The 25499-nt window shown below is 39.3% G+C and overlaps 1 protein-coding gene and 1 long non-coding RNA gene across 2 annotated transcripts in view; one reads left to right on the top strand and one right to left on the bottom strand.

Moving 5' to 3' along the window:
* Positions 1 to 25499, bottom strand: part of CDK6 (cyclin dependent kinase 6) — a 125460-nt gene that overhangs the window by 84335 nt on the left and 15626 nt on the right. The window contains exon 2 of the mRNA XM_062604991.1: positions 12623 to 12758. Within this exon, the coding sequence (XP_062460975.1) occupies positions 12623 to 12758 (136 nt within the window). The remainder of the gene's footprint in view (positions 1 to 12622; positions 12759 to 25499) is intronic.
* Positions 726 to 8250, top strand: LOC134156713 (uncharacterized). The gene is made up of 3 exons (XR_009962032.1): positions 726 to 879; positions 1142 to 1266; positions 8215 to 8250. It is a non-coding gene; the product is annotated as an uncharacterized LOC134156713 (long non-coding RNA).

The raw sequence follows: 25499 nt of genomic DNA, 5'->3' as shown, positions 1-25499 counted from the left end.
CCTCCCTTCATGCGTCCTGTTTCCCTTTTCTGCCCCATCCCCAGTTCTGACCCTTCTCTCTTTCACTGCACCCCATCCCACTCAGCCATCTCCTCTCCCACTGAACTCACTCTCAGGCCTTGTGGTCCTACTCCACCTCTTTGGGTTGCTGCCTCCCACAGGCCAGGTGATTACCAAGCAAGCTAGGTCAGCAGAAGACGCCAGCTATTAGCATTAGTGGCTCATCTCAGATTTCTCATATAACAAACCTTAACAAGTAGTGATAATGCCAAAGAGTTTTGCTGTGCCTGCAGTGGTGGGAATGGTCCCACACATCTGAAGAGTCTCTCTGAAGTTCCATGGCCCATAGCCCCTCCAGTTCTGATCAAAATGACACTGATTTACATTAGTGTAAATTAGAGTAAACCTTGCCTTGTTTTTGTTTGAACACTTGACTGGTTCTTAAAAAAGCAGGCATCTTCGACACAATGAGTGATGAGCCTACTTATTTCTCAGTGTTAGGACAACAGACAAGAATCAGCTCTGCTTTGGGGATGAGGGTGAGGTTTAGGGATAGAGGGAAAGGTGTAACATGAGAGTCAGTAGTCTTCCTGGGAGGGGGGAAGATTGCCTCCAGTATTTTTTGAAAGTAAAGTGTCACAAATGACGCACGTGACAAATGCAGCTTGTGACATATGCATCATTGCTTCTCAAAAGGGTAACTTGAGACAAGCAAAGAAGTATGCTGTTTATTATGTAAGCCAATCTGGAAAAGAAAACGACATGTCTTCTTGTGTATCTTCACTGCAACCATTCCTAGAAAACCTATGAGGATGAAAGTACCTACAACCTAAACTGGAGCACATACCTTTGCGCTTTGCTGAATCAGGCCCTAAAAAAGTAAGTCTTTTGTTTTCCCTATCAACAACAAAATATTTACAAATTATGCAATACAATATCAAATTCTGCATTATTCCAAAATGACAACAAACTGTATCTTCAGAAGGGCAAGTGAGAGAGGATAGGGATCACTATCAAAGGACTTCTGTTTTCTTTTGTTTATTAAATAGCAACTGTATTATTTACTGCAGCTTTGCAAGCTAGTGAGCAGCTGGGTGTAACACATTTCCATGCTGTGTAACCTCTCCTTATGCTTCGTTAGATTCCTTATCAGGACCAGAAGAAAAGAAATCTCTCTGTTATGTTTTTCCTGTGGCAAAGGAAAAGACAAGATGATGACTTTCCAGCTCATTTCACTTGTACAACATTCTCATCAATCACCATGGGGTAGGTCTTTGTTATTTTCACTGAAGGACTGTTCTTAGTTTTCTGTCACAATAAAGCATGACTCCACTAATTAGCAAATCAAGGTTACCTCCACCACATTTGCAAAAGAACAAAATGCAAACATAAGACTAAAGGTACTTCTGAAATATTTTCCAAAGCCCTAGTTTCACAGACATAAACCTAAGTTGAAATAGGTCTAAATTCTCTGCACTGAAATGAAGGTTAAAATGTGAAACAGAGTAGGTGAGGTAAGGAAGCTAAACTAACCATTTCATCAAGAACCAAAAGCTTTCTGCTTGTTTTGCGACTTTCTGCTCCAGAAACCAAGCAAAGAAACTGTGGTTCATATTTGTTTTAAACTCCCTGTCAAGCATGCATCTCTTTGCAGTTTTGGTTCACTATAGCCCACGCAGCTTGGCCTCTATTCCCCTTTTCCTAAGTCTTCAATAAGCCCTATAGACATCAGCAGGAATTACGTGAGCAAACAAAAAACAAGAAAGGGATATATTCTAATCAACACAAAACCCTAATAAAAAATGCTTTCTAAGATGGTTTCTCCTCCTTTAACTTCATGTTTTTATATGTCTTTTCCTTTTTGGTCTGTGTTGCTTCTCACCGAAGGACAGTTATACACAACATACTATTGTAATAACAAGCATATGGCTCAGAGATCGCTGTTGACTTTCTCAAGTCTCAAATTAGACACTTTTATTTAAAATACATGAAAGACATCTGTATACTCTTTCATTAAATGCATTTTACATTTGTAACATCCTACGTATTCTCTTGGAACCATTTCCATTAAAATGCCGACTCTGGGTTTGGACAGCAAGCATTTCCTTTGTAACACTGAGGGAGGAGTATGTTACTGTCAAAACTTCTCTCTAAAAAGTCCTTGCTAAAATATTTACCCTGCTTGTCAGAACAGGAATATCTGCAGCTAATTCCAAATGAAAGAATATTTTAGAATGAATCATAAACTAGATGTTAAAAAAAGGCAACACAGCCATTCCAGTACCCCTTCCCTGCTGTAAAACTACACGAAAAATGACTCTGTGTTTGCACGCACAGAATATTGTAACATTTTGGAGCCTTCTGAGATTCCTTAATTGTAGTTATGCAACAGAACTGTCATATCCTAAAACAAAGGACAAACATTCAGCAGCTGAATTTACTGGCTTGGAAATGAAATGCTCTTAAGAGATGGTTAACATGTCTTCTTGATTATTTTTGGCATTTTAAAGTTACAGTGCAATGCTTCCTATTGCACAGACCAAAGAAGTGGGACATTTCAGAAATACTTAGAATTTTTATGGCGGTTTGTAAATTCACATATTTAGCAACACTGAAAACTGCTGAGCAGTAACTTTGTTTGCAATTAAGCCACTAATTTCAATGCGCCCTTTATGGTATAAGACACTGTTCAGTATTAATAAAGATATAATGTGACATAATGTTATAATTTGCTGGCTTCTAATGAGCTGGCCGCAATAGTAAAAAGCAGCTGCTTCTTTTAAGTGGGTATTCTCAAGAGTCACGATTTTCAAAGAAGGCAAATGGGAAAATTCTGTGGCCAGAACAGTTATGGTATTAACGAAAAAAGTAATAAACAAACCAGTCCGTCAAACCTGTGATCCTCCGTAACCCTTTTCCAGGACTGAGTCAGTTTACTGCGATGACCAACTATGACACACTTTTGTGAATAGTCAGGATTTGGGGTCCAAAGGCACAGACACTGCTTACACGTAAGTTTTGAGGGAAGACTACTTCCTCACTCTGACAAAGCATTTAAACACAAGCAAATGCATGTTTATGACTAATCTGAGACTACAGAAACAATGGTTTCAATTCTTCTTTAACCCTGGAATGTATCAGGTTATAGTATAGGATAACAACTGATTCTCCTGTTAGCTCCTCTAATTCAGTCTTTCAACTCACTTCTAAAGCTGGAGCAATCTGTTTACATAAAATTAAGCAGAAGCTTAAGTGCTCTGATGGAGCAGAGCCTCTGCTCCCTTTGGAGTTTCTTCCTTAAGGTCTACAGTTGAACCGTAAGGTTCAGGTATATATTCCAGCATGAGTTTAAATGTTTTACGTACACTGACATCAGTGGTAATATTGTATAGCTGTAACGATAACGGAGAAGAAGAACCTAAAATACTGATGTTTATGAGTCTTTGGATAAAAGGCTTCCAACCAAAAAATTACAGACAAATTTGATCTAAGAGCTAAAGCCATCGTAATTTGCTCTTAACTGCAAACTCTGGAGGAAAACAAATGAAAAGCTGCTTGCTAACTGATGCTAATAGCACTGCACGACATGCACCCCTGGAGGAACCCGAAGAAGCCCACAGTTACACGACAGAAGAATTTGACCAATAGTTGCGCTCTGGGGTACCAACATGGGCAAATATTACAAAACCATGTCTGTTTTATTAGAACTACAAATAAATTACTCATTTTAATTTCCAAATATTTTCCCCTGCTGCCGCACCAAGAGCAAGCAACAAACAGCATTTCTGTTATTTTTCTCACGTTTCCATTCTAAATTTTCTGTCTTCTGGCAGCTGACTGCAAGCTTACTAGTAATGTGTGTCGCTGTTTAGACTTATTAAAAAGACGGATATTCTCAAAATGGAAGAAAGCTCATTTTATCTCACTTTGAAACTTGAGGAACCTGTAACATGAACCATCCACTGATTACAGAGCACTGACATATGAAGGAAGCAGTTGTGTAAACGTGTGAAGTGGCTGTGGTGGGGAAACAGCAGAGCACAGGAGAAGCACAATTTTAGACAAATAATGCTGTTGTAGGATCTGATTATCATGACTCATGGTTAACAAGGTATTGTGTAAAGGCCAGCCAAAAAGGAGGGCCTATTACAGTGAGTCCTTATACAGTCAAGGGTTTTCATGCAGCCTCTTCCATTAAAAGCTTACAAATAATATGGACAAGACAGACCCCAGGTGGAGAAATGGTGTGACAGTTCCATGACATTACTTTTTAATGGGAGTAGAGTCAGTTAGGAGGGAATAAGCAAAATGGAAAGAGAAGTGATGGACAGAAAAATTCTGGAGGGAGGGAAAGAACCGAAGATTGCTATACATTGTAAATATAGAGTGGAAGTGAGGTGAAAAAATGAAGATGGAAGGGAAGGATGGAGGAAAGGGCTGGGAAAAAAATGCGATTAGCACAGGCAGAGAACACAGAGTTAAAATCACTGAAAGCTCTCTGAGTGTCAGAGGTTTTAGCTTTGGTTGCTCCAGCAGCTGAGGGTAGCTGGCTGATGCCACTGGCTGGAGCTTCTCTGCCCTTTTGTCCCTGACAGCCAGAGGGCAGGAAGCTGGAAGGAACCATGTGTGTTCTGATATCTGCAAGGGCAGGTGGGATGGGGGGTCTCCAGGTGACTCTGATCTCACACACTAGGTAGGACAGAGAGGCGAGGCCTCAGCTGCGTCCCATTTTATTCCTTCCCTGTAACAGCCCTCATTCCAGCTTGGCTGTATCTGATAATGAGCTGAAACATAAGCCTATAGGATGGACTCTAGGAATCAGCAGAAATACATGTGTGCGTATTATACACATGTATGTGTATGTGCAGTACGCCTTCACGTGTACACATATAAAATAAATAATCTACACCAAAGCACTCCCTAGACACAGGATGAGAATTGGTGCTCTCCCTTCTGTGTTCTTGAACTGTTGATTATTTTCTAAGCATCTGAGTTGCCAGTTCTGGCCTCTTTTGGCTCACATCTATTTTGAGATCATGAACTTCATAGACAGTAGAGTGATGACCATCAGGGTTCCCATTCCCTTTCTCCCACTTGCTGAAATAGCAACATTCTTTCTGCAAATATGCCAGAGGACTTTTACAATAATTGTATGTATATATGTATGTCTTTATGTACCTATATATATATAAATAATTTTTAAATTCTTAAAGCTAATTTTAAGTCATAGATATGTGAACATGCAATACAAAACAATTCCACCCCATCCATTTGCACGGGATGTTGTTCTCTGGCATAAGCTAAATACATCTGTTACAAAGGAAAAGAAACAAACTCAACATATCTTGATTAAATCAGTGTGCCAATAAAGTAACATGCTTCAAATTAATTTTTACTGTGGGATGAAATAACCTGCCTATTCACTGGCATATAAGCAGTGCATGTAGCTAGTGCAAGAGTATTAAATTTCTCTTGGGGTGGAATAGAGAAAACAGTTTTATAACACATAATTTGTTTACTATATTATCTTCTATCAGCGATGAGTTGTCTGTGGAAAACTTCTTAATTATTTTACACTACAGCTGGATATATGCTGTGAATAAATATGGACACTGTGTGAATATTCTAGTACAGAGAATCTGAGCTGCAGTAACTTGGCTGAGTTGGCTGAGATGGGAAATTGAGTTGGCTATCCTGGTGCAATGCTTCTTGTCCCAGATCAACTGAGTTCAACCCTTAGAATCTAGAGTTCAACAAGAAAAAATACATTGGCCAGGTTTCCCAAGTATCTGTCTTGTCACAGTTTGTGTCATTTGGTCGCCCCTTCCACATTAAGTATAAAAGTTCTGAAAAAGGGTGAAGTATAGCTCTGTGGATATGCAGAAGCATAGGTGCCTTATTTTCTTCCAGTGCAGAAACTGGTAAGAAAGTGATTTCTATCTGCCCCCAACTTTTGTTGATCAAGAATGGCTCTTCGAACATCTCCTCTTTATCTCATATATGCTGCAATTCGACCTTCAAATTAGTTGTCAAAAATGACATATGGCTTGTAAGAAAAGTTCAGAACATGGGTAAATCCAGACATTTCAGTCTTTTGTTCTGCCACCGCTTTACGTACACCATAAGTTGCAACAGCTTTCTCTTAATTGCTTTAACTGTGGCATCTCATCTTTGATGAAGAGAAAGATTCTGAAAGCAAGAGTGATACTTCTGCTGATCGCTGAGGTAGGATTTACTTGCAGAGCAAGTTGTGACTATACACCACCACTGAGACAAAGGAAAGCATCTTGAAAATACTCCCCCTTCCAAGGAGTGGCCACAAGCTCACTGTGGAACAGTACAGCACTGTCTCTGACATGCTGCCTGCCATGTAGACCCACTTTTACACCTGCTTGAGCATTATCCCTACCTCATGATCTCTTTCTTTCTTCAGTGGCATCAATGACTTTTACATAGCAATTGCTACCACACTGATGTTCCAACAGCAAAACTGCAGTGCGACGAACAATCCAAGAGCATCTGCAGAAGATCTGGAGCAGCAGGATCCATAAGCTTTCTTTTTTGTATCACATTAATGTCCAGCTCTGCAGAACTAGCAGAAATTAAATGAGCTGATAGCAACATTTCACTTCCAGTGTTTGTAATACTGGCATTTTGCAATGATTTGATCATAAATCCTGCTCTACCAAAGGCTCAATCTCCATCCCTGCCCACAATTCAGAATCTTTTCAGTTTCTTAATTCCCTTTGACTTTCAGAATAAAGATGATTTCTGGCCCTCCATCTATTGAAAACAATAGCTTCCTTCTGACTTCAGAAAGGATGTGTCCCTTAGAGCTGCCTTGAGAGTTTGGGCCATTGAAAGAAAAGTAGGTTGAGACGTCTACTTAGAGTCCTTGTTTGACATCTTTTCACAGTGACATTTCTAATTCAGTGTCACTGTTTTGAAAGGCTAAAATTATTATTTCAGGCAGGTTGCTTTCATGAATTATGCCACAATATTGCTTGACTGCCTTCCAAACTGGAACAACTGAAAAAATGTGAAGCGCTCCAATGATTTTAAATCACTCTAGACAGGACACAGTAATTGAAAATTATTGGAGTGCCTCACATTTTTATGAGCTCTCAGTTTGCAAGCAATGGAGGTAGTCCTGGGCTATAGCACTGTAAAAACCCAACTATACGTTATCACCAATTTGAATTTGCAAATGGCAGGAATTTGAAGATATTTAACACCACCATAATTAAAATCAGAGGCTGTACACTGACTGTATGGGAAATAAATGACAACACCCACAACAGAGGGAACCACTACCCTTTGGAAAATATCCTCTTTTTAAGGTTTAGTTCCTCTAGAGCTGTCACTTGTGCAGGGCACCTGCTGTCTCTCCTGCAATCCTTCCACGAAGCAGTCCAAACCCTAGCAGTACCATAACAGAGAAAAAAAAAAAAAAAGATTTATCTCACAGTAATATATCAGTTCAGTCCTTTTGTTTTTCATGTCTTTTTAGTGGCAACTCTTTCATTCATAATACAGAGTCCAAACAAAATTTACTGCAAAATATTCCACAAAGAATGAGATCCTCAGCAGCTGTAAATGAGCATCATTTCACTGAAGCTAATGGATTTATACCTCTTAGTATCAGTTTTGGGTCTGATTCATTATTTTTGGACTCTAAATTCCTCACTAAGTTTTGCTTCTCTCTTTACAACAAAAGTACTGACAGGAAAATGTTAGTAACAGCTCTTAGTATCTTTCTTATTAATTTGAGTAGGCTCTTTTTTTTCAGTTACTTCTAACTTTGATGTTGTTAAATATGGCCACACTCTGAAGACTCACAGTACTGGTGAATCTGTTTTCCTGGAATATCTTGTGCTGTTTTCAGAATTGCATGATTGTGTGACATCTGCTCCACATCTCATACGTGATCGAGCGGGTAGGTACAGATGGCTGATGACTCACCTCACAACACCGAACACTGGTTTGCCTTCTGAGAAGCAACATCTTCATATTAATTTTGTAAGAGTCTTGCAAAGATATAACTGGTGTGCCTGGTTTGATAGCAGGTAACGTAAGTTACAGGAAATGCACAGGGATGCAACAGCTATATTTATCTAGGACTGGGGGTAATACTTTAAAATTCAATGTATGGGTTACTATCAGATAAATCCACAAAAGGAAATTAGGTTCACTGCTGTACTTTCTCAATTTTAGGCATCTAAATAGCAAAACCTGGATCACCGAATCAGAATGGAGACCTAGGTTTCCTATGCATAGGAGAAACATTGAATAATATCCACAGAAGCAATTCAGTAGGAATCAGGAAACGCCAGATAAAAAGATATACCTTTGATTTGTCTGCCCTGTTCCAGGCTGCAGGGGAATACCATGAAGATTCACAGATCACAGACCTGAGTAGAAGGACATTCCCAGCTCTTGTAACACCCCACGACAGATAAAGTATGCACCTGTGCTGTTATTGGAGATGTTTGTTCTGCTCCCTCCTCTGTGGACTGTCACACTGAAACAGGCCCAGCCCAGTTAGCATGTGTCGCTTGGGTAGGCTAAATTTTGATCAGTTGTGAGAAAACTACTGCAAGAAGTCACAGCTTTATTTATAATGACATTACCTTGTAAAGGTAACTTGCTTCATCACTAAAAGGAAAGAAATAGGGTAACAATTTGGTATCCCCTCTTATTCTTCCAGACTCCTTGGCCAGCAGAACAAGATGACTGGGGGGAACTCCACAGAACAAGATGACTGGGAGGAGCTCCAAAGAGCCATTACTAACCACTTAATTTACAGCTCTATATACCAAGCCATCATATGCAAATTTAAAACTAAGTACTGTTATATACCTTGAAATAGCTTAAATCAATAATCATCAACTTGTTTGCATGCACATGATTTCCATATTAAAAATGTAATTAGCGTTTTAACAAACATATCCAAATCCTTCAGGATCAAAAACCCCATGCCAGCCTCACAAACATCACCTCAAAATGCGACCACCCAGCTTAAGTATGCTTCAGTCCCAAAGACCAACACATCAGAATGCTTTAGTGGCCTGTTAACATTTTTAAGACTTTCTGTGGCAGTGGTGTCATTCCCATTTCCACTACCCTTATGTCAACTAACAGAAGTTCCTAATGAGCCAAGTCTCTCGGATGCTCAACTGCTAATGCCATTAACATTACCAATGACCTGTGCATGACTAACAGCTGTGTCCTGAGGAAACTGAACTCATACCTTCCATTTCCACATAAACTGCCCTAATGAGTGTCCCAGGAAGAAAAGAAGGGAGGATACGATGGCTACAGAGGAAAGAAGGAAGACGTTGTCATTGCCGATTCTGATTCATGCCATATGGAACATACATTAACAAGATCTAACAGAGGAAGCCAGCAAGGGTGAGCAAGGCTATAACCCAGTAGCTATAAGGACATATTAATCAGATTAAGGACTTGGCCACAGTTCCCTTTCAAAGGTGAATGGCATGTCCATGGGTATTTGGAGTCCTGTTCTTCATCCCTCTAGTATACTCCATGAAAAAATAGTGGAAGTGCTTCAGCAAAAAAGATTTAAAATACCTCAGTCAAGAATAACCTGGAACTCAGTAGCCAGCTTTATAACCAAAGAAATGGATTACGGCTACAGGCAACAGGGAGAGGAAGTGAGCATGTCTGCACTACATCCTAGGTAAGTATTCCCACTAGCAGGCAATGCCTCAAAGGGCAACTGCCCCTCTTCTATCACTTCATGGGCACCTGGGGATATGTTCCTAAAATACCCTGTATGGTGACTCCCACTGCAGGACTTTAGATATTAGAAAGCATTGCTGAGCAGCATTAAGACAAAAGCTTTAGTTACGTTCAAATGATGGATATGGTTAGTTTCTCTGAACAGCTAAAGTCCGACTACTATCTGCTAAACATAAAGAAAATCCTTAAAATGGTACTGATGTCACTTATATTCCTTGACGGTTGGTAATTAAAATCCCCGCATGCCCCAAACCAGCAAAAGCTAAGTCTCCCTCCCCCAAATGCTATGTAATGATGGTAATTAATTCTCACAGAAAAGATCTTTTGGGGCTGATACTTCTCTCATAGTAATTTTTTGTCATTCAAGTTCTACTAACAACTGTTGAGTTTACACCATGGTGCCAAAGAGGTATATTAGATCCTTCAAGCTATCCAGAGCTTATACGGCTCATTTGGCACCTCTTTGTTGCTGACACATGCAGAACTTTAACAGATGGTCTTACAATACTGGCAGTTGTTTTGTACTGTGCTAGTGGTGAGGGGAAATACTCTACACAAATTGTCTGCAATTCTGGAAAATAAATGAAGTACAAATCCATATTAACCTCAAAAGCCAAACTATAAAAAGTCAGATTAGTCATTTAATGATGTATGTGCTCTGGGTTAAATGCTCAGCTGCTGCAAAATGGCAATATTTCCCTGCAGCCAGGAGAACTATACTTTGCTTCAGTTTCTATCAGGAATATCCATAAAGACTGTATCATTAGAAAGGCATTGAAATGTATTAGGAATAAGCCTTGAAACCCTACCTCATGTGATCAGCCCTGACTATCAGCTAAAGTACCTCCATAAACTGCATATTTTCACATAAAAAGTGACGCAACATGATGCAACTTAGGTTAATCAAATCTCTCTTTTTTTCCCCTGTGCCAAACAGAATTCAAGAAATGTACATCAGCTACTGTGCAAATGTTGAAATCAACAGCAACGACGGCTTAAACAGCAATTTTATGTTTTTCCTCAGACATTTAAAAGGAGCGGTATGTACCACAAGCTGAATTTTACACTCACTCATTTCACCGGCTGCAGCAGACCTTGTACTGTACATAAAACACCAGGATTGCGCCTCCTTATTTCTGTGTGGCTAAATTTTTCTCTCTTATTGTGCCAAATTATCAGATATATCAACTGGGTTGAACTAGGCAACTGTGCATGCTGAACAGTGCTTTCCAAAAGTAAATCAAACCATTTCCCTCACTAGTGTTTCACCTCCACGAAATGTATGTTCGTAATTATGTTTTACAGTCTACTAGTGCAAATTTATAACAGGCTTTTAGAAAATCACAGATGTTTTAGTCCTATCATCACCTCTTCTATTCCCTTTAAATGAAACATAGCTTGAATGATACTTAAAACTGACATTTCAGAGGCCTGGTCATTCAGTTCCCATCCATTTTAATATATATATTTAGATGGTATGTCAGTCACCTTCTATGTTATTTCCATAATGCCAGTTACACTGAGACACAGTTCCCTAAGGTAGTTTTAAAGCCGTAAAAGGAAGTAGAGCCCTAAAAGCATTATCATAGAAGAGTCCTTCAAATGCAAGAGGCGTGTTCCAATCCTCTGCTCGGACTGAATCACAGCTGTATACATTTTTTTTTTATTTTATCCATTAAGGTTGCTTTAGAAACCATGGTTGCTGGAGCTGGCTGATATTACACATCTGTGACTTTGATACAAATGAAATAATCTTCGCCAGTTTTATGCCTCATTTTATACTGAAAGATCAAACAACAGCAAAGTTTGGAGCTGTTAACAAAAAAGTAATAAAATACTAAAACAACGAAATTTCAGATAGGTTTCATGTTTTCTTTTCCTCCCTCAGGACTTTTGCCAGATGACACAACATATTTCCTCAAAGTACTTTCACAAATGCAAGATTATCTGGAAGCATAAATTATTTCTCCTCATGAAAAAAAGAAAATCAAAAGAAATGTTAAGCAGACAGTCCCAAGGTAGGAACATCAATCCCTCTTTCTCTTCCCAGGCACAAACATTTTGTCAAATATTTCAAGGTATGATCCTCAATGTAGCACTTTGCTGGAAATTCCTGGGAGAGAAGAGGGGTTTGTATACATATTTTAGTACAAATAATGCAAGCACATCCTATCCCGGGAAGAAGTCCTCCCTTACAGATGCAGAATATGAAGCAACATGATGGCAAAACTTAGTAACTTCCAGTTACTGAGTGCCTTCCCAGCTTCTACAACAAAGGTCATGGGCACCCCCTTCCTTAAGCCCATGCTCTGCAGAGCTCACCACAGATCCATTTATAGGTGATCATTTCCTGCTCTTGGAACATACAGAAACCTTTCTGGCAAGAGGGACACGAAATTAAAGGAATCTCTTGGGGAAAAGACAGAAGGAAGGTGATAGGAGCACAGGATTTATTTTATCCATTCTAATAACATTCAGCACTTTGCCAGACACCTTCTAGGGAAGGCTCAAGTAGCCTTGGACTAAACAATAATGAAACCATCTGTCTACAGCTGCAATTAAAGGTCATTCTTAATGATCTGGAATGCTGTACTTGGTAAAACAGTAGGGATTCAGGAGATTTATAAATCTAAAAGAGAAAAAAACACAAACAAAACACAAGTGCAACACTTCCACAAGGAGATTACATCTGTTGGTGAATACAGATCTTCACACTGCAATTCATGTCCCAAGCTGGGCATTACTCAATTTTGATATAACAAAATCCTACGGAATCAGAACACAGTTAGTCTTTGTGATTTATCTACTTGCCTATCTAATATTTTCTGAAACGATATACAACATTTTTCTTCTTAAATACCTTTATAGTTTCAGTAGGCACTCCAGGCTCTGGAACTTTATCCAAGTAAGTAGTCAAGTCTTGATCCACGTGTTCAAACACTAACGTTAGTTTGGTCTCTCTGTCTGTTCGTGACACGGTGCACACGTCAAACAATCTGAGAAGAGGAGAGGAAGAGGTAAGCACACAGGAACCAGTGTAGACATCCGTACCTTGCAGCTCATACATGTCTATTTAAATTTCGTACAGTATATAGAATCATAGAATGGTTTGGGTTTGAAAGGACCTTAAGATCATCTAGTTCTAATCCCCCTGCCATGGGCAGGACAGCCCTGCCATGGGCAGTATAGGATGGCAAAAAGAGGTTTCCAAAGATAGAGCAATCTTTGAGCTCTCGATCATCAGATAACTACTGATACACCAACAATATCTCTCTTTCATGCGTGGATTCTGAAATACAGTTAAAGATTAAAAATTCATCAGCTGTTCAAAGTCAAATAATTACCTGAAAAAAATTCTTTCGGGTACAGCAACTAGAGTTAATACACAAAATTACATGATATTTATCCACATTCTATGCTGCAGCACTTAAGAGTCACTTTAAAAAAGAATAGTGAGAAACATGTTTGAGATACGGGGTGTTTGCATGCACCTTCTTCCCACATAACTCCCATGCTCACCATTACACCACTTTGTATCTCCTTTGGCAGGAACAGAACATTTTTGCTGATTACTCATGCAAGTTCCTGGATGCAAGGAATACCTTCAGTCAGGATGCAGTCTGGAGAAAAACTTTGTGCACAAGATGCCACTGCTGAGAAAGATTTCCTCTCTCATCACTTTCTGTCATTCTTTTGCTAAAATTTCGCTATCATTTTACCTTGTTGCACAACATCAGACTAATTTGCAAAGCTCTTCATAATGTCACATTCCTGTCTGATTACTCTATTTTCTATTGTTTTCTCTATTTAATTAGGATTTCTCTCATCTTCTCCACCTCACCTACAGTCCCAGCTTTAATCACTGTTTTATCTTTTTCACAAATGTCTGCCCATCCTGTTGTGCTTGACACCTTACTCATACCAGTGACTTTCACCATCCTTCCTTAAGTCCCACCTCATCAAAATCACAATCGGAAACCATCTCACAGATGGAAGGATGCTGTTGCCCCCTCACATACTTTACTCATGTGTTTATTCATTTAGTTTTAAATTGTACAGACCAGATTTCCCTTCTCTCTGAAGCAAGGCAGAAAATCAATTGCTACTTTAATTACATGACAGTTGATCTAAAAAATGAATGAATACAGTCACCAAGAAAAAAAGTCTATACAGTTAAACTGAAAAACTTAACCATTGATAACAAACCAAAGTAGTGTTTATACTACTGCTTATTTTGGTCAACATCACAGCAGTTATGATGCCTTATTACATGTATTTTTCAACCTCTTCCTTAGAATAACTGCTTCCTTATTTTGTGCAAACTGCAGGATTTCTGATCAAACAGTATTTTTATTTTTTGCTGAAGGACTTGAGGCTTTTTAAACAGGATCTGTTTATACGCAGGATCTGTAGACAACAGATCACACGCAAACCCTCCAGGGTCACTGCTTTTCAAAGAGGACATCTGACGAACAGACAAGGAGAACACTTGCTAGTGAGTTCTTACTTCTTACCTTAAATCTCAAAACATTTCACAAGAGAAGGGAAAAAGTGGCACAACTGTCTGTGAAGACTGTAATCCAGGTTTAAGAGAGCAGTATGTTCACTTGAGATGATAGAGATTTAACATGTTAAGGCCATGGCTCCACTTTAACAGCATTTCTGAAATATTCCGTGGTCAGACACTTAAAAATTGTTTATTAGCTACCAAGTTTTGCACATGGATGAATGTGCGCTCCTTTTAGCTTGAAGAGATTTTTCAGTGGGAACCGGAGTTACAAAATATGGAGGGACTGCCACCCTACCTCCAGGGTACCGTTTTTGACTAGAAGACAAATCTGTACTTAATCTGTAATCATCATATGAACAAATATTAATTAAATTATTATGGTAACACAGCGACTGTAACAGCAAATGTCTCGGCACATTTCTCATAAAGACAAATACCGTCCTCTTTACTATTCCCTTAATGGGGTGTACACAGAAGATAGATGTCCTGTACACAGTAAATCAGTTTTGTGAGAAGTCACAAACCTTCCTGAAAAGTGCAATTTGCTGGTATTTGGCTGGAGGTTAATAATCTGCAATATATTTATATAAATCAATGTGGAATGTAGCCGGACTGCCTATAACCCCAACACATGCAAATAGAGAGGAGCCAGACAGGTCTGAACATCTGAACATAAACACTGGAAAATATTTCCAACTGTATGATTCCTTTGTGTTGACCTATATTTACCTAAAAATGTTCTAAAACACCTTTTTTTTGCCAGGTATTTAATACACTGGCAGGATTATCTTTTCAACTATAGCAGAATTATAATTCAAGAAAAGAAGGAAAAAAGATTTCACTGTATAGAATAGAGAAGGAACATGTAATTTCCAACTCATTGTGGAGGGAAATGCTGATTCTCTGTTTAATTCTTCTGTATGTGGCTTATTTTGATTCTGGCATTTTCTGGCACAGCAAAATAAAGAACTCAGAGGAGTGCAACTCTAGTCACCTATTATTAAGTAATAATTTTATCACTAATAATATTATCTTTCCTACTTATATACCCTTTATGTGAAACACTAAAAGCTTTACTGTTAATAATAAAAACACCAGATCCTGCATGAGGCTGGGTGGAAGCACACTGTGATTACTCACAAAAAAATACAGCTTCTGCCTCAGAAAGACAATAATTTAACGCACAGTTTGTATGAATCTGCAATGTTACAAAAAACAACATCCGGCACTGCCCATGCTCGGCATTTTGCAAACAGAAAGACACAGCCTATTTATTTAGTACTTTCCACAGTAATAAAAATACTTTTAATAAATTATATTCTTTCATATCCACTGTGAGAAAATAATCCATGAAGTTGTCTTCTTTACCTGGAACATCTCTGCTGTCTACAGTGAACATCTCTCAAGCTACTTCCTCATGATTTTCTGTACGTGACAGGTTAGTTTTTGCATGTGATTGCCCCTCCGGAACAGGCAACAGTAAGAGGCCTCTGATTTAAATAGTTACTATGTGGACGCTGTCCTAAGTGAAATAAATGTACCTCAATTAATACAGGATTTCCATACTGAACACTTTGTAAACGCAAGCCCTGCCCTTCTATTGTACTTACAAAAGAAGCGTTTGAATTATCTGATTAAAGTCAGATCGCTATGGGAAATCCTGCAAGTATTTAACAAGATGTTTGGCTGGGAGTCATACACCGCCTGATGTGTGGATCTGAACTGGAACATTGTTGAACAGACACTTAGGGAGTACCTGCGTTCTAATGCAGACATTTTTCCAAGTTAATGGAAAGTAAAAAGTTACAAGTAAAAAAAAATTATCAGCTACAAATCTATGTCTCTCTTTTACGTGTCCAGCGTCCAGTGCCTAGTGGATCTTACTGTAACCTAGCAGCATACCTGCCTTCATACAAAAATACTCTGGTTTTTTTGAAAGCAGAAAACTAGATGATGCATGTTAAAGTCTCCATAGCTTTTTACAAGAAGTAATTCGACAAATACAACCTCAGTTTATCTTAATTTTACAATATACAGGCTGAAGGCGTAATTTTTTATAAGAAGACACAGTTATGCCAATTTCTGTGAAAACTATTGCATCTACTGACTGGTACTAATTTGGTAACTGCTTCTGGAAAGTCCTTAAATGTTACTGTACTTGCTCTTGGGATTCTCTGAGACCTGCTATAAATTTACCCACTTTCACACAGAATAAACAATTTTTTCCTGAGCAAACTTCTTAGATAACAACAACAGAGATCAAACCCATCAGCCCAAGCCACCTGCAAGAAGTAGTAAAAATCAGATGTGAATGTAAGACCTGAAAAACTCTAGGACATAAGTTCTCTTGGCTATTGACAGATGAGTAAATACATCTGGAAAATTAGCTAGATCATAGTCAAAGGGAAGACCAAAGAATCAGATACTTGCTGCCAATGCATCCAAAGGGTGTTATTTTTACTGCAGTAGGACTAATCCAACATGAACACATATCCCTCTACTTTGCTGGTCACTCACAGCGCTGAACAAAAACACACACTTTATGCTCTAAAGTTACATATGGATTTACTTCAGTTTTCTCGGGAACAGTGTCTTCCTAGCAAGAGTTGCTTCCTGGTTTATGTGTGACGGAGAAAGAGAATTAGAACCACTGATTTATGAGTAGGAGAAATGTTTTAAGATGACTGTGATGTGGTAAGCAGTGGCACAGTAATATGCTAAAGCTTTACGATTTCGTAAGTCTGGATAGAGACTGAGATAGAAGGAGTCTGGTGGTCTCAACCTAACTCCGAAAGGTATTTATCCACATGACAGAAAACCAGCATAGAATTTATGTATGATTGACAGCATTTACCCAACCACCACAAGATTGGGACACCAAGACTGTCACAGGTTGTGATTGAGTTTTATTGACAAACACATGAGGAGGAGCCTGAACAGGTTCTGTTTTCACTGCCTTTGGCTCAGGTTAATCCTGTGAGTCGTAATTTCCAAGGGCACAGAAAATTTTAGCCTCTGATACCTACAAGCATTGAAGAGTATCAGTCAGGCATCCTCTGAGTCCAAATTTCAGCAGCAGCCTTAGACTCTTCTGTTCTGTGGAAGCCACACAGCGGCAAGCCCTTCTTTCACCCCAACTTCCTAAACTACGTAGTCCTTGAAAAAAGACCCAGGTTTCCCTGTACTTCTTATATTAACTACCATCTCCTTTCTTGTCTTTGAAGAGGAAAAGAGACTCTACTAACAGAAACCAGACTCTACTTGGAATCACATATACTCAATGTATTGTAATAAAGGGGTCGTATTTCAGGTGAAGAAGACAATAACTGGGCAAGTGCAGTGGAACATATGAATTACGAGAATCATTTTCCACATAGCAAAACAGGAAATAGAACTTCACACTCTAAACCATATGACAGAACTCCTTCCCTTTGTTCAGGACATGCTGCTTTGTCTCACCTTAATCAGCAATCACCTACTCCTCCATGTCTCTGAAAGCTGGTATTTCAGACACAGATTTTTCTTGCTCAAAGGAGTTCTAGTGAAGGACTTTTAGATGAAAAATAGTGCATGCAGATGAACAAGCCACTACATTTGAGTAGCTCACATTTAAGTGCATTTTTGGGCAGTAACATTTGTAAAACCGTGTAGTAATGCAAGACCTACGTTCCATTCTCAAAAGCATGCGGAATCTTCAGGAGCTTCCCGATGTGCTTGTCATGCCAGCTGCAGCTGCACCAGTGTTCATCAATACTTAGGCTATGCCTCTCTTCTTGTCTTCAGAAGAAACTTCTTTCAGGCAAATAGCAGAAAAGGGCAGAACAGAACATCAGATAAAATAAATGAATTTATCTAGGACAAGCAGATATTATGCAGATAGATGTTTCCAACTCTGCAGTCACTCATTCATTATCTGCTGGGCACAGAGCTACCACAAAGAAGCAACTGCATGATGAAAGCAAGACAGCAGAAAGTCCTGTCCTGGAGACCTACACCAGCAGAGCCCAGCCAATATTCTTGCTTATAGCCCACTCACTCACCAGGGAGCTTTAAGGGAAGGAAGGGGACATTAGGATGACAAGGCAATCGTTCATGTGCAAGCTGAGCTTTGTGCAGTAATTTTTTCCAGTGTCTCTCCCTTTCTGACTTGGAAAAATTATTTAAAATACTCAGCTGTATAAAAGAGGTTTTTGTTCTTTAAGTGTGTGTGAGGAAGAGAGACAGAGAAAGTGACAGAGAGAAATAGATGCTCTTGAAAGTGAAGCAAATAGCACTGGCTAAAGTCCGATAGTGTGGGCTGACTGGACAAGCTTTCAACACTCAGTACCGACTGCAGCCCTGACCTGCAACACCCCTGCTCTCCTGCGCTGGGCCCCACTCAAGCAACGACGAGCCCTGGTGCCAGACTGAATGGTTTTGTGATGCAGACAAATGTCTGCTCCGATGAAACCACCAAAGCTAATTTTCATTTTCAAAAGAAGCCAAGATTTGTGCCCAAAAGATGAAAAGGCCAAGTACATGTACTCACTGTGCCACCCAAGTCACTAAAAACGCAGTTGTTAGAGCTTTACTTTAAGGAAAAATACGCCTGACAAGACGTTCTCTGCACCTCTCTGTTTATAGTAGCATGCTGTCTTTTTTAGCCTTCACACTGCCATTTCTTGTTCACCTTTGCAAATGGAGATTATTTTTAATAGGCAATGACCAGAAATGGATCTGGGAAGTCTCTGTAATTCAAACAATATCCTGCCTTGTAGAACTTCACTTTCAGGACTTGTCCTACAGTTCACCAGTTTTTTAAATACTTAAACTTCTCACCAGTCCATTAACAGCTTCATCTCACTGCAATTGATTTTAAATCCAAACTGGCCACACACTGAACAATTGCCATTACTGAGGGAAAATACCAGCCTGCCAGTGCCTGTGCTTACTCTTGTGTGCTGCTGCACTTGAATAGACAGTCAGATTCTCTCTGTGAGGGACAGGCCAAGTCACCCCCAAATCAGAAAAATAACGTGGCCTGTTATGAAGACAGTTGCTGACAGATTGTTTAGGATCAGCAATAGCTGTCTGACCTATTCATAGTGCTCTCATGTGATCCTCGAGCAAGCAAATGTACACTGCCTTTCAGAGTCATGTATGCTGCTGTTACACAGTACTGAGAGCTTCCAGTAGGCTTCCATCAGCTCCCAGTTCGGAGTACAAATTAAAGATGCTCCGATTCATCGGCAGTGCACGTGCATCTTATTATTAAGTGTTCTAGATTTTCTGTGGAATACCTTCCTCAGGGAAAGCTGCTTTTCTTTTTGTATTCTCTAAATTGCTCAATATGTAAATAAAACTTATGTCTGAATATTGATTTTGTTTAATTCAAACGGAGGGAGCACAGAAGTTGTTCTGGACTCCCAGCTGTACCTGGTGCAAGACGATATACAACAAAATCCAGTCTTTACTCATGTGTTACTCACAGTCAAACTGATTATTACACACTCCACATTTCAGTTTACATTTTGTATTCATGCTTGTGCCAAACCTACAGGATCTAAAAGTTGATCACCCTTTTTCCTAGATTTAAATAAAATTAACAACTCATCTTTGGAAGATTTTACGACGACATAAGTTATCATTCATTCTTTAGTAGCTTATCTACTTACACTTGAGACTTAACACTGATGCCAACATATGAAAAATAACAAAGGAAGTAATATCCCTAAACTCCATATTAAACATATTCACAGCAAAACCTGAAATGTTCTGTTTGATACTCTGTACCAACCCATGTAATTTTTTAAATCTCTGCAATGTCACAGTAGCTCCTGAGGTGTTTAATTCAGCATTTTTTAAGTCATAGGTAATTCCAATACAAATTTGAGTCCAAGCTCTTGCTTTTTAGACATGTATGGGGAAACTTAAAAAAACAAGCAGCAGGTACTGTAGAAGATGACAGAAGAGGTCTACTGTTTTGATGCTTACCATCAGTTAAGGGACTACTGTTCTTGAATGACCTCCAAGTTGCTCTACAGCCACAATTCTACCAATGAATGGTGGCTGTACACAAAACCCAGGTTCTGTCTGAATCCAAATTAACCTTCCAGCATACATGAAGCCCTCAGAAATCAAAGTCTCTCTGACTGCTTCTGAAGAGCAAATCTAGTTATCAGAGCCATTGAACCAGTAAGGTAAAGCAGCTTGCTAAACAGTGCAAATACACCTGAGTCCTGATGATTTTGCTACTACTTCCTAGGAAGAAGGGCCAATACTGGCAGCAGCTGCAAGGAACCCAAAGCTGGTATGGTGATGGTGATGAGGAGGGGAGAGAGGGTACTAGATACAAAATGTCTTGCTGCGGTTCTTTTACTGGCATTAACAACAGTTTTGCCTGAGGCCAGCAGAACAAGTCCTGTTGTAGTGATGTGTGAGACACTGACACATTAAAGCCTTGTAAGAAAACACATTTCTACAACATTTCATAGGTAGAGATGGGACAAAATGGTCTATGTTTCTCAAGGAAGGATGAAGAGCTGACATTTAGAAAGGGAAAACTTTCATGGTTCGACTACTGTGAGCTACCATGAACATGCTGTATATCCACGTATTAGCCTTGAGGCAATTTATATATGTGTATATGCAGAGGTAAAACACAGCAGAACAATGCATGGCTCACTGTCACACCTGTTTGTTTATATTTGGGTTTACTATTATGTATCATTTCTTAAGTACAATGTTCTTGGTTCTCTAGATGACATTATAACAAAGAAAACCTTTGGTAAGAGAATGAAACAACCACCACTCTGGGAAATCAGGTGCAAACCTCCTACAGGGTCTGTTTGTTTATTGCTATGACAGCATGGTCAGTTGACATAACACAAGTATGTTATTGATAAAACATCCCTATTTTATGAAATGTTTTTAGATCTGTCAGTACAAAAAGGCAATTCTGGAGTTAGGGTAGTAGTGTGCAGAAAAAGCCTGTCAGAGGTCTTGATCTTGCACAATCCACTAGCCCTGAACTACCAAAGAACTTACGCTGTGCTTAACTTCCAGCATGCAAATAACCTAAGTGACTTCTAAGGAAGTATACATCATCTGAAGCTCTGCCTCCCTTGTATGCCTGGTATCTTTCAGAGACAAAAGCAGAGAAGAAAAAAAAAATCATTCATTGTCTGTGTCACATGGAACAAAAAGCCAAAAAGCCAAAAAAGGACATTTTTCTCTTTGTTATACTCAGCCAGTCATTACCTGCACAGCGTAATGTAAATCCCTGTATGCCATTTAAACCCCTATGTACTATGGTAGCTGGTGCTTTTGGCACCTGGTCTAGCATCTCTTACCCATGCAGTGAAAGCTCTACAACTTGGGGTCCTCTCAAGTACAACATGTGAGCTCCTCTTTTGCACCTCAGGTTTCTCTTTCCTAACTTTTTAATTAACTTCAGGACTCAAGTTAATTCTTGAATATGACCATACACCTCTGAAAATGGTGCTCATGATTTATTCCAAAGAGTCCACCACAAGATTTGTTTTAACTTGAATTCTAAAATTATACAAATGTGAACCACTGCTTTCCCAGTCTTTACCTGAGGGACTAGAAAACAGCAATGGATATGAACTGCTCTTGTTATCTTTTACAAATGCAAACAGCAATTTAACACCAGATATTTAAACCACAGGAAAGTAACTTCAAAAAAAGGTCTAAATCTGTTGAAAGAATCTGGTTATAGATTCACTAGAATGGCTCAACATTTCCTGAAAAAGGACCAGACACATCTACCCACTTCCAACGCAAGCAGAGTGGTTAGGAAGCGAACGCCACCATCAGCAACAGACCAAGTGAAAATCCAAAATGTGTCTTACATTTTGTGTGTTGATTTCCACACATGCTTCCCCCACATGAGGTTAAAAAACATAAAAATGGACACACAGTTCACAGTGCTTTTTTGCTACTCTCTATACGGGTAATGACGCTGATCAGGCTTTGATGCCAGATGTACTCCCAAGAAGCCCATGTGCCATGATGCCAGGGCACCAATAAATTCCGACAAAGGGAATTCCTCCATTCACTTCAGCAAAACCTGGAGGGGAGCACAGTGAATTCAACTGACCTCCCAGTGGCACTGTACCGTGTCCTGTTGCCACCATTCAATGTATTACAAATCACACCCCATACATCCAAAAGTAAATAGCACTCAGGTGAGTTCCCAAAATCAGAAGACAGAGGCAATTGTTCACAAGAGTAAGCAAAACAAACAGGATTTGGCCAGGTTTTGGGAGGCACGCAGATTTATGCACCTAAACATTGCACTCCTCTTTACATGTTGCATTCTAAAAGAAAAACTCAGTGGTTGCAAGTCATATGTAACTTTACAAGATAAAAGAAAACAGCGAGGGGTATTTATTCTAAAACCAAAACATCAAAACTAAGGGAATACACGCTCGGCTGCTGGAAAGGGTGATTTCTGCCATGGCCGTGTGCATGGTGGATTTTCCCTCCTCACTGGATCAGGTTGAATCCGGGCCTGAGACAAACTTATGTTCTTGGTCCTCATGTTTCCAACGTATCAGGTTGGTGTAGCTCTCCTTGGGAAATGGAAAACTTCAGAGAATGATCAACTTCAGAGAATGATCAACTTCAGAGAATGATCAAACCCATACTTGGTTTGCTTGGTTGGATCCCAGGTTATGTTCGATTGATTTCTGAAGATATTTAAAAATATTATTTCTCATGAGGAACTTAAAATGAGAGAGAAGTCAAAACTAAAAGAGACTGAAAACTTCTCAGCCCCATTCTGTGAACCCTCACAGACCAGGCTCAATCCTAAAAAGATCTGCACACAAGAGCCTCTACCTGAGCCTAATGAAGCCAGTAGTTAACTGGCTTTGGCTCAGGTCCAGAATTTCCTATAATTTGAAAGGGAGTTCGACCTGCAACAAACTTGTAGGATTGAGTTTAATATTCATGTTGTACAGAACAGAAACAAATGGGACTAATATATCTTCAATAGAAATTTACAAGATTTTCCTAGCTTAATAAATTTAGCCAGAGGGCAATTGCCCTTAAACACTCAATACATAAAAGGTTTCCATTAGCATGCAAATTCCTTACACGTTTCATCAGAATTAAAGACATTCCCTCTTACAAGTTTTTAAAAGCGTGGACTTCATGACTGCCCTTTTTCCTGTACAGTCATTCCCATGTGGCCACACAAGCTCCTTGCCTGTCATTTCTGTCTTTTTTAATATTAAATTAATTCATAGCACATACAAAGAAAATTAAAAACCAGCTATTTCTGTAAGATTCCCAGGTGCTTTCATCCTCCAGTTCTTCAGGTGGATGTCTAATACACGTTTCCTCCTTTTCCTGCCTGTTTACATGGCACTGTGAGCTAGCCATTTAAAGATTAATGCACCATAGTGAAGTATTCTGCAGCCTGTACGGCTCTTTTAGTATTTCCTTTAAGCTCTTGCACATACATGTAAAAGAAAACAAATTAAAGATTATTTGCAGAGTTTGGCAATGAAAATGAGGTGTTAGTAACATTTTGAGCTGGCAATAAATTTTATTCGACTGTTTTATTACTTTGGGGCAAAGGCAACTGTTTCTTCTGGGGCATCTTTTAGCAGCACGAAATGAAGGTTTACATTTTAATGTAGGAATAATTTTGAAATAAATGCAGAATCTTGCAAATTGTAGCGTATGTCAGATGTAAATACATGCCAAAACTCTGTTTCGGCTCTTGCAACATCACCTTTCACATTTCTGAAAGAAATGAGCAAACTATAATAAATCTCACAAAACAAGGTCTGGTTCCTGAAGTACTAAAACATCTTTACATCTAGGCAAATGAAAACAAGCCCATGTACCCAAGCTGTGCAAGCAGGGGACAGCATGCTCTGCGACATCCAGTGTCAGCCCCTGTGGAGCTGGGGAAGATCGGAGGACGTAATGGCTGAGGCTCCGCAGCGCTAACATGGCTACATGGCTTCCAGCTGGCGCCGAGCACCGGCAGAGCGGGTAGGCATCTGGCTGGGAATGAGGCAGGGCTGGCTCACATCTGCTTGCAAATGCTGCTGGGGCTTACAAAGCAGTGGACACAGATTACTTAAAATCATAGAGCAAGCCGGTGACAAAACTGTTGAGCCTTCATTTGTCAGGAATTATCACTTCAGGTCTGTCCTGCTCTTACACCATTTCCTAAGATATCTCTTCTTTCTCACTTCAGAAAAATACTGGGTGAGATGGATATTGTTCTAACCCTTTCTAAGCCACATATGGATGGTTTTATTAGTGTAATTATCTTTATTTCAAGAATAAGCTCGGAGGCATTGAGGGCTAAAGAAGTTACTCCTCATTATTTTCTCTAATCCATCCCAAACCCTACAATAATCCTAGTCACCTCTGTTTGGAGAAACAGCACAGAAACTTATGCCACAGCTGATGGTCTTGAGCCTTTGTACAGCTGACTAAAGAGACAACACTACACGCCATACAGGGCCCCCAAAATCACCATGGTCTACAAAAGCGTTTTCGGGCTGTGATCAGCTTGCCTGTTCCAGTGACACCCTACTATTTATTTCTTTTCAATTTCCATCTTTCTTTCCATCTAACAGAAACAATTGCCCTTCTTTGTTCTTCTTCAGAGCTTCCATTTATCTTCTTTTTAAATACGTAGCCAAGGAAAAGCCAAATTTTTTGCACTGTGAAAGGTATGTAAACATACTGGACATCTTTAGATATATACGATTTGTATATGAACCATCATGCCTATTGCACCCCGGGCTTTTAATTGAAGTGTCACTGGCCTACCAAGTATTTCAATTGCTGTAGTGTGTAACAACTGTGTGGGAGTGAACACTTACCAGTGGCACTAGCCCACATGGCCAGTATGCAATGGAATAGCAGGAATTACAAAATAAAGTAAGATTCCAAACTCAAGGAGTCAAGAGTGATTAAATTGAACAAGATACAGGGAACACATTAAGGAAATGTATGATCTTAGACAGTAAAAATATGGCTGCATTAATTGCAAGGAGAAAAAATGACATCATTAAACTGTCAAGATAAGTGATTTAGGAACCAAGGTCCCAAATTACAAAATAACCTAGGTATTCAAGGTCATCAGTACATTTGAGAATCACTTGTTGACCAAAGTGTGACTTCTTGATGATTTTCAATTAGTATCCCGATGTCTAAATCCTGATAACATACGATTTTAAGAAAAAAATGAGAC

The sequence above is a fragment of the Pezoporus occidentalis genome, unplaced genomic scaffold, assembly GCF_034315485.1.
Source record: "Pezoporus occidentalis ecotype Australia unplaced genomic scaffold, CSIRO_AGI_Poc_V1 ctg9, whole genome shotgun sequence".
Lineage (NCBI taxonomy): Eukaryota > Metazoa > Chordata > Aves > Psittaciformes > Psittacidae > Pezoporus > Pezoporus occidentalis.
This window is presented reverse-complemented; position numbering and strand designations above follow the sequence as displayed.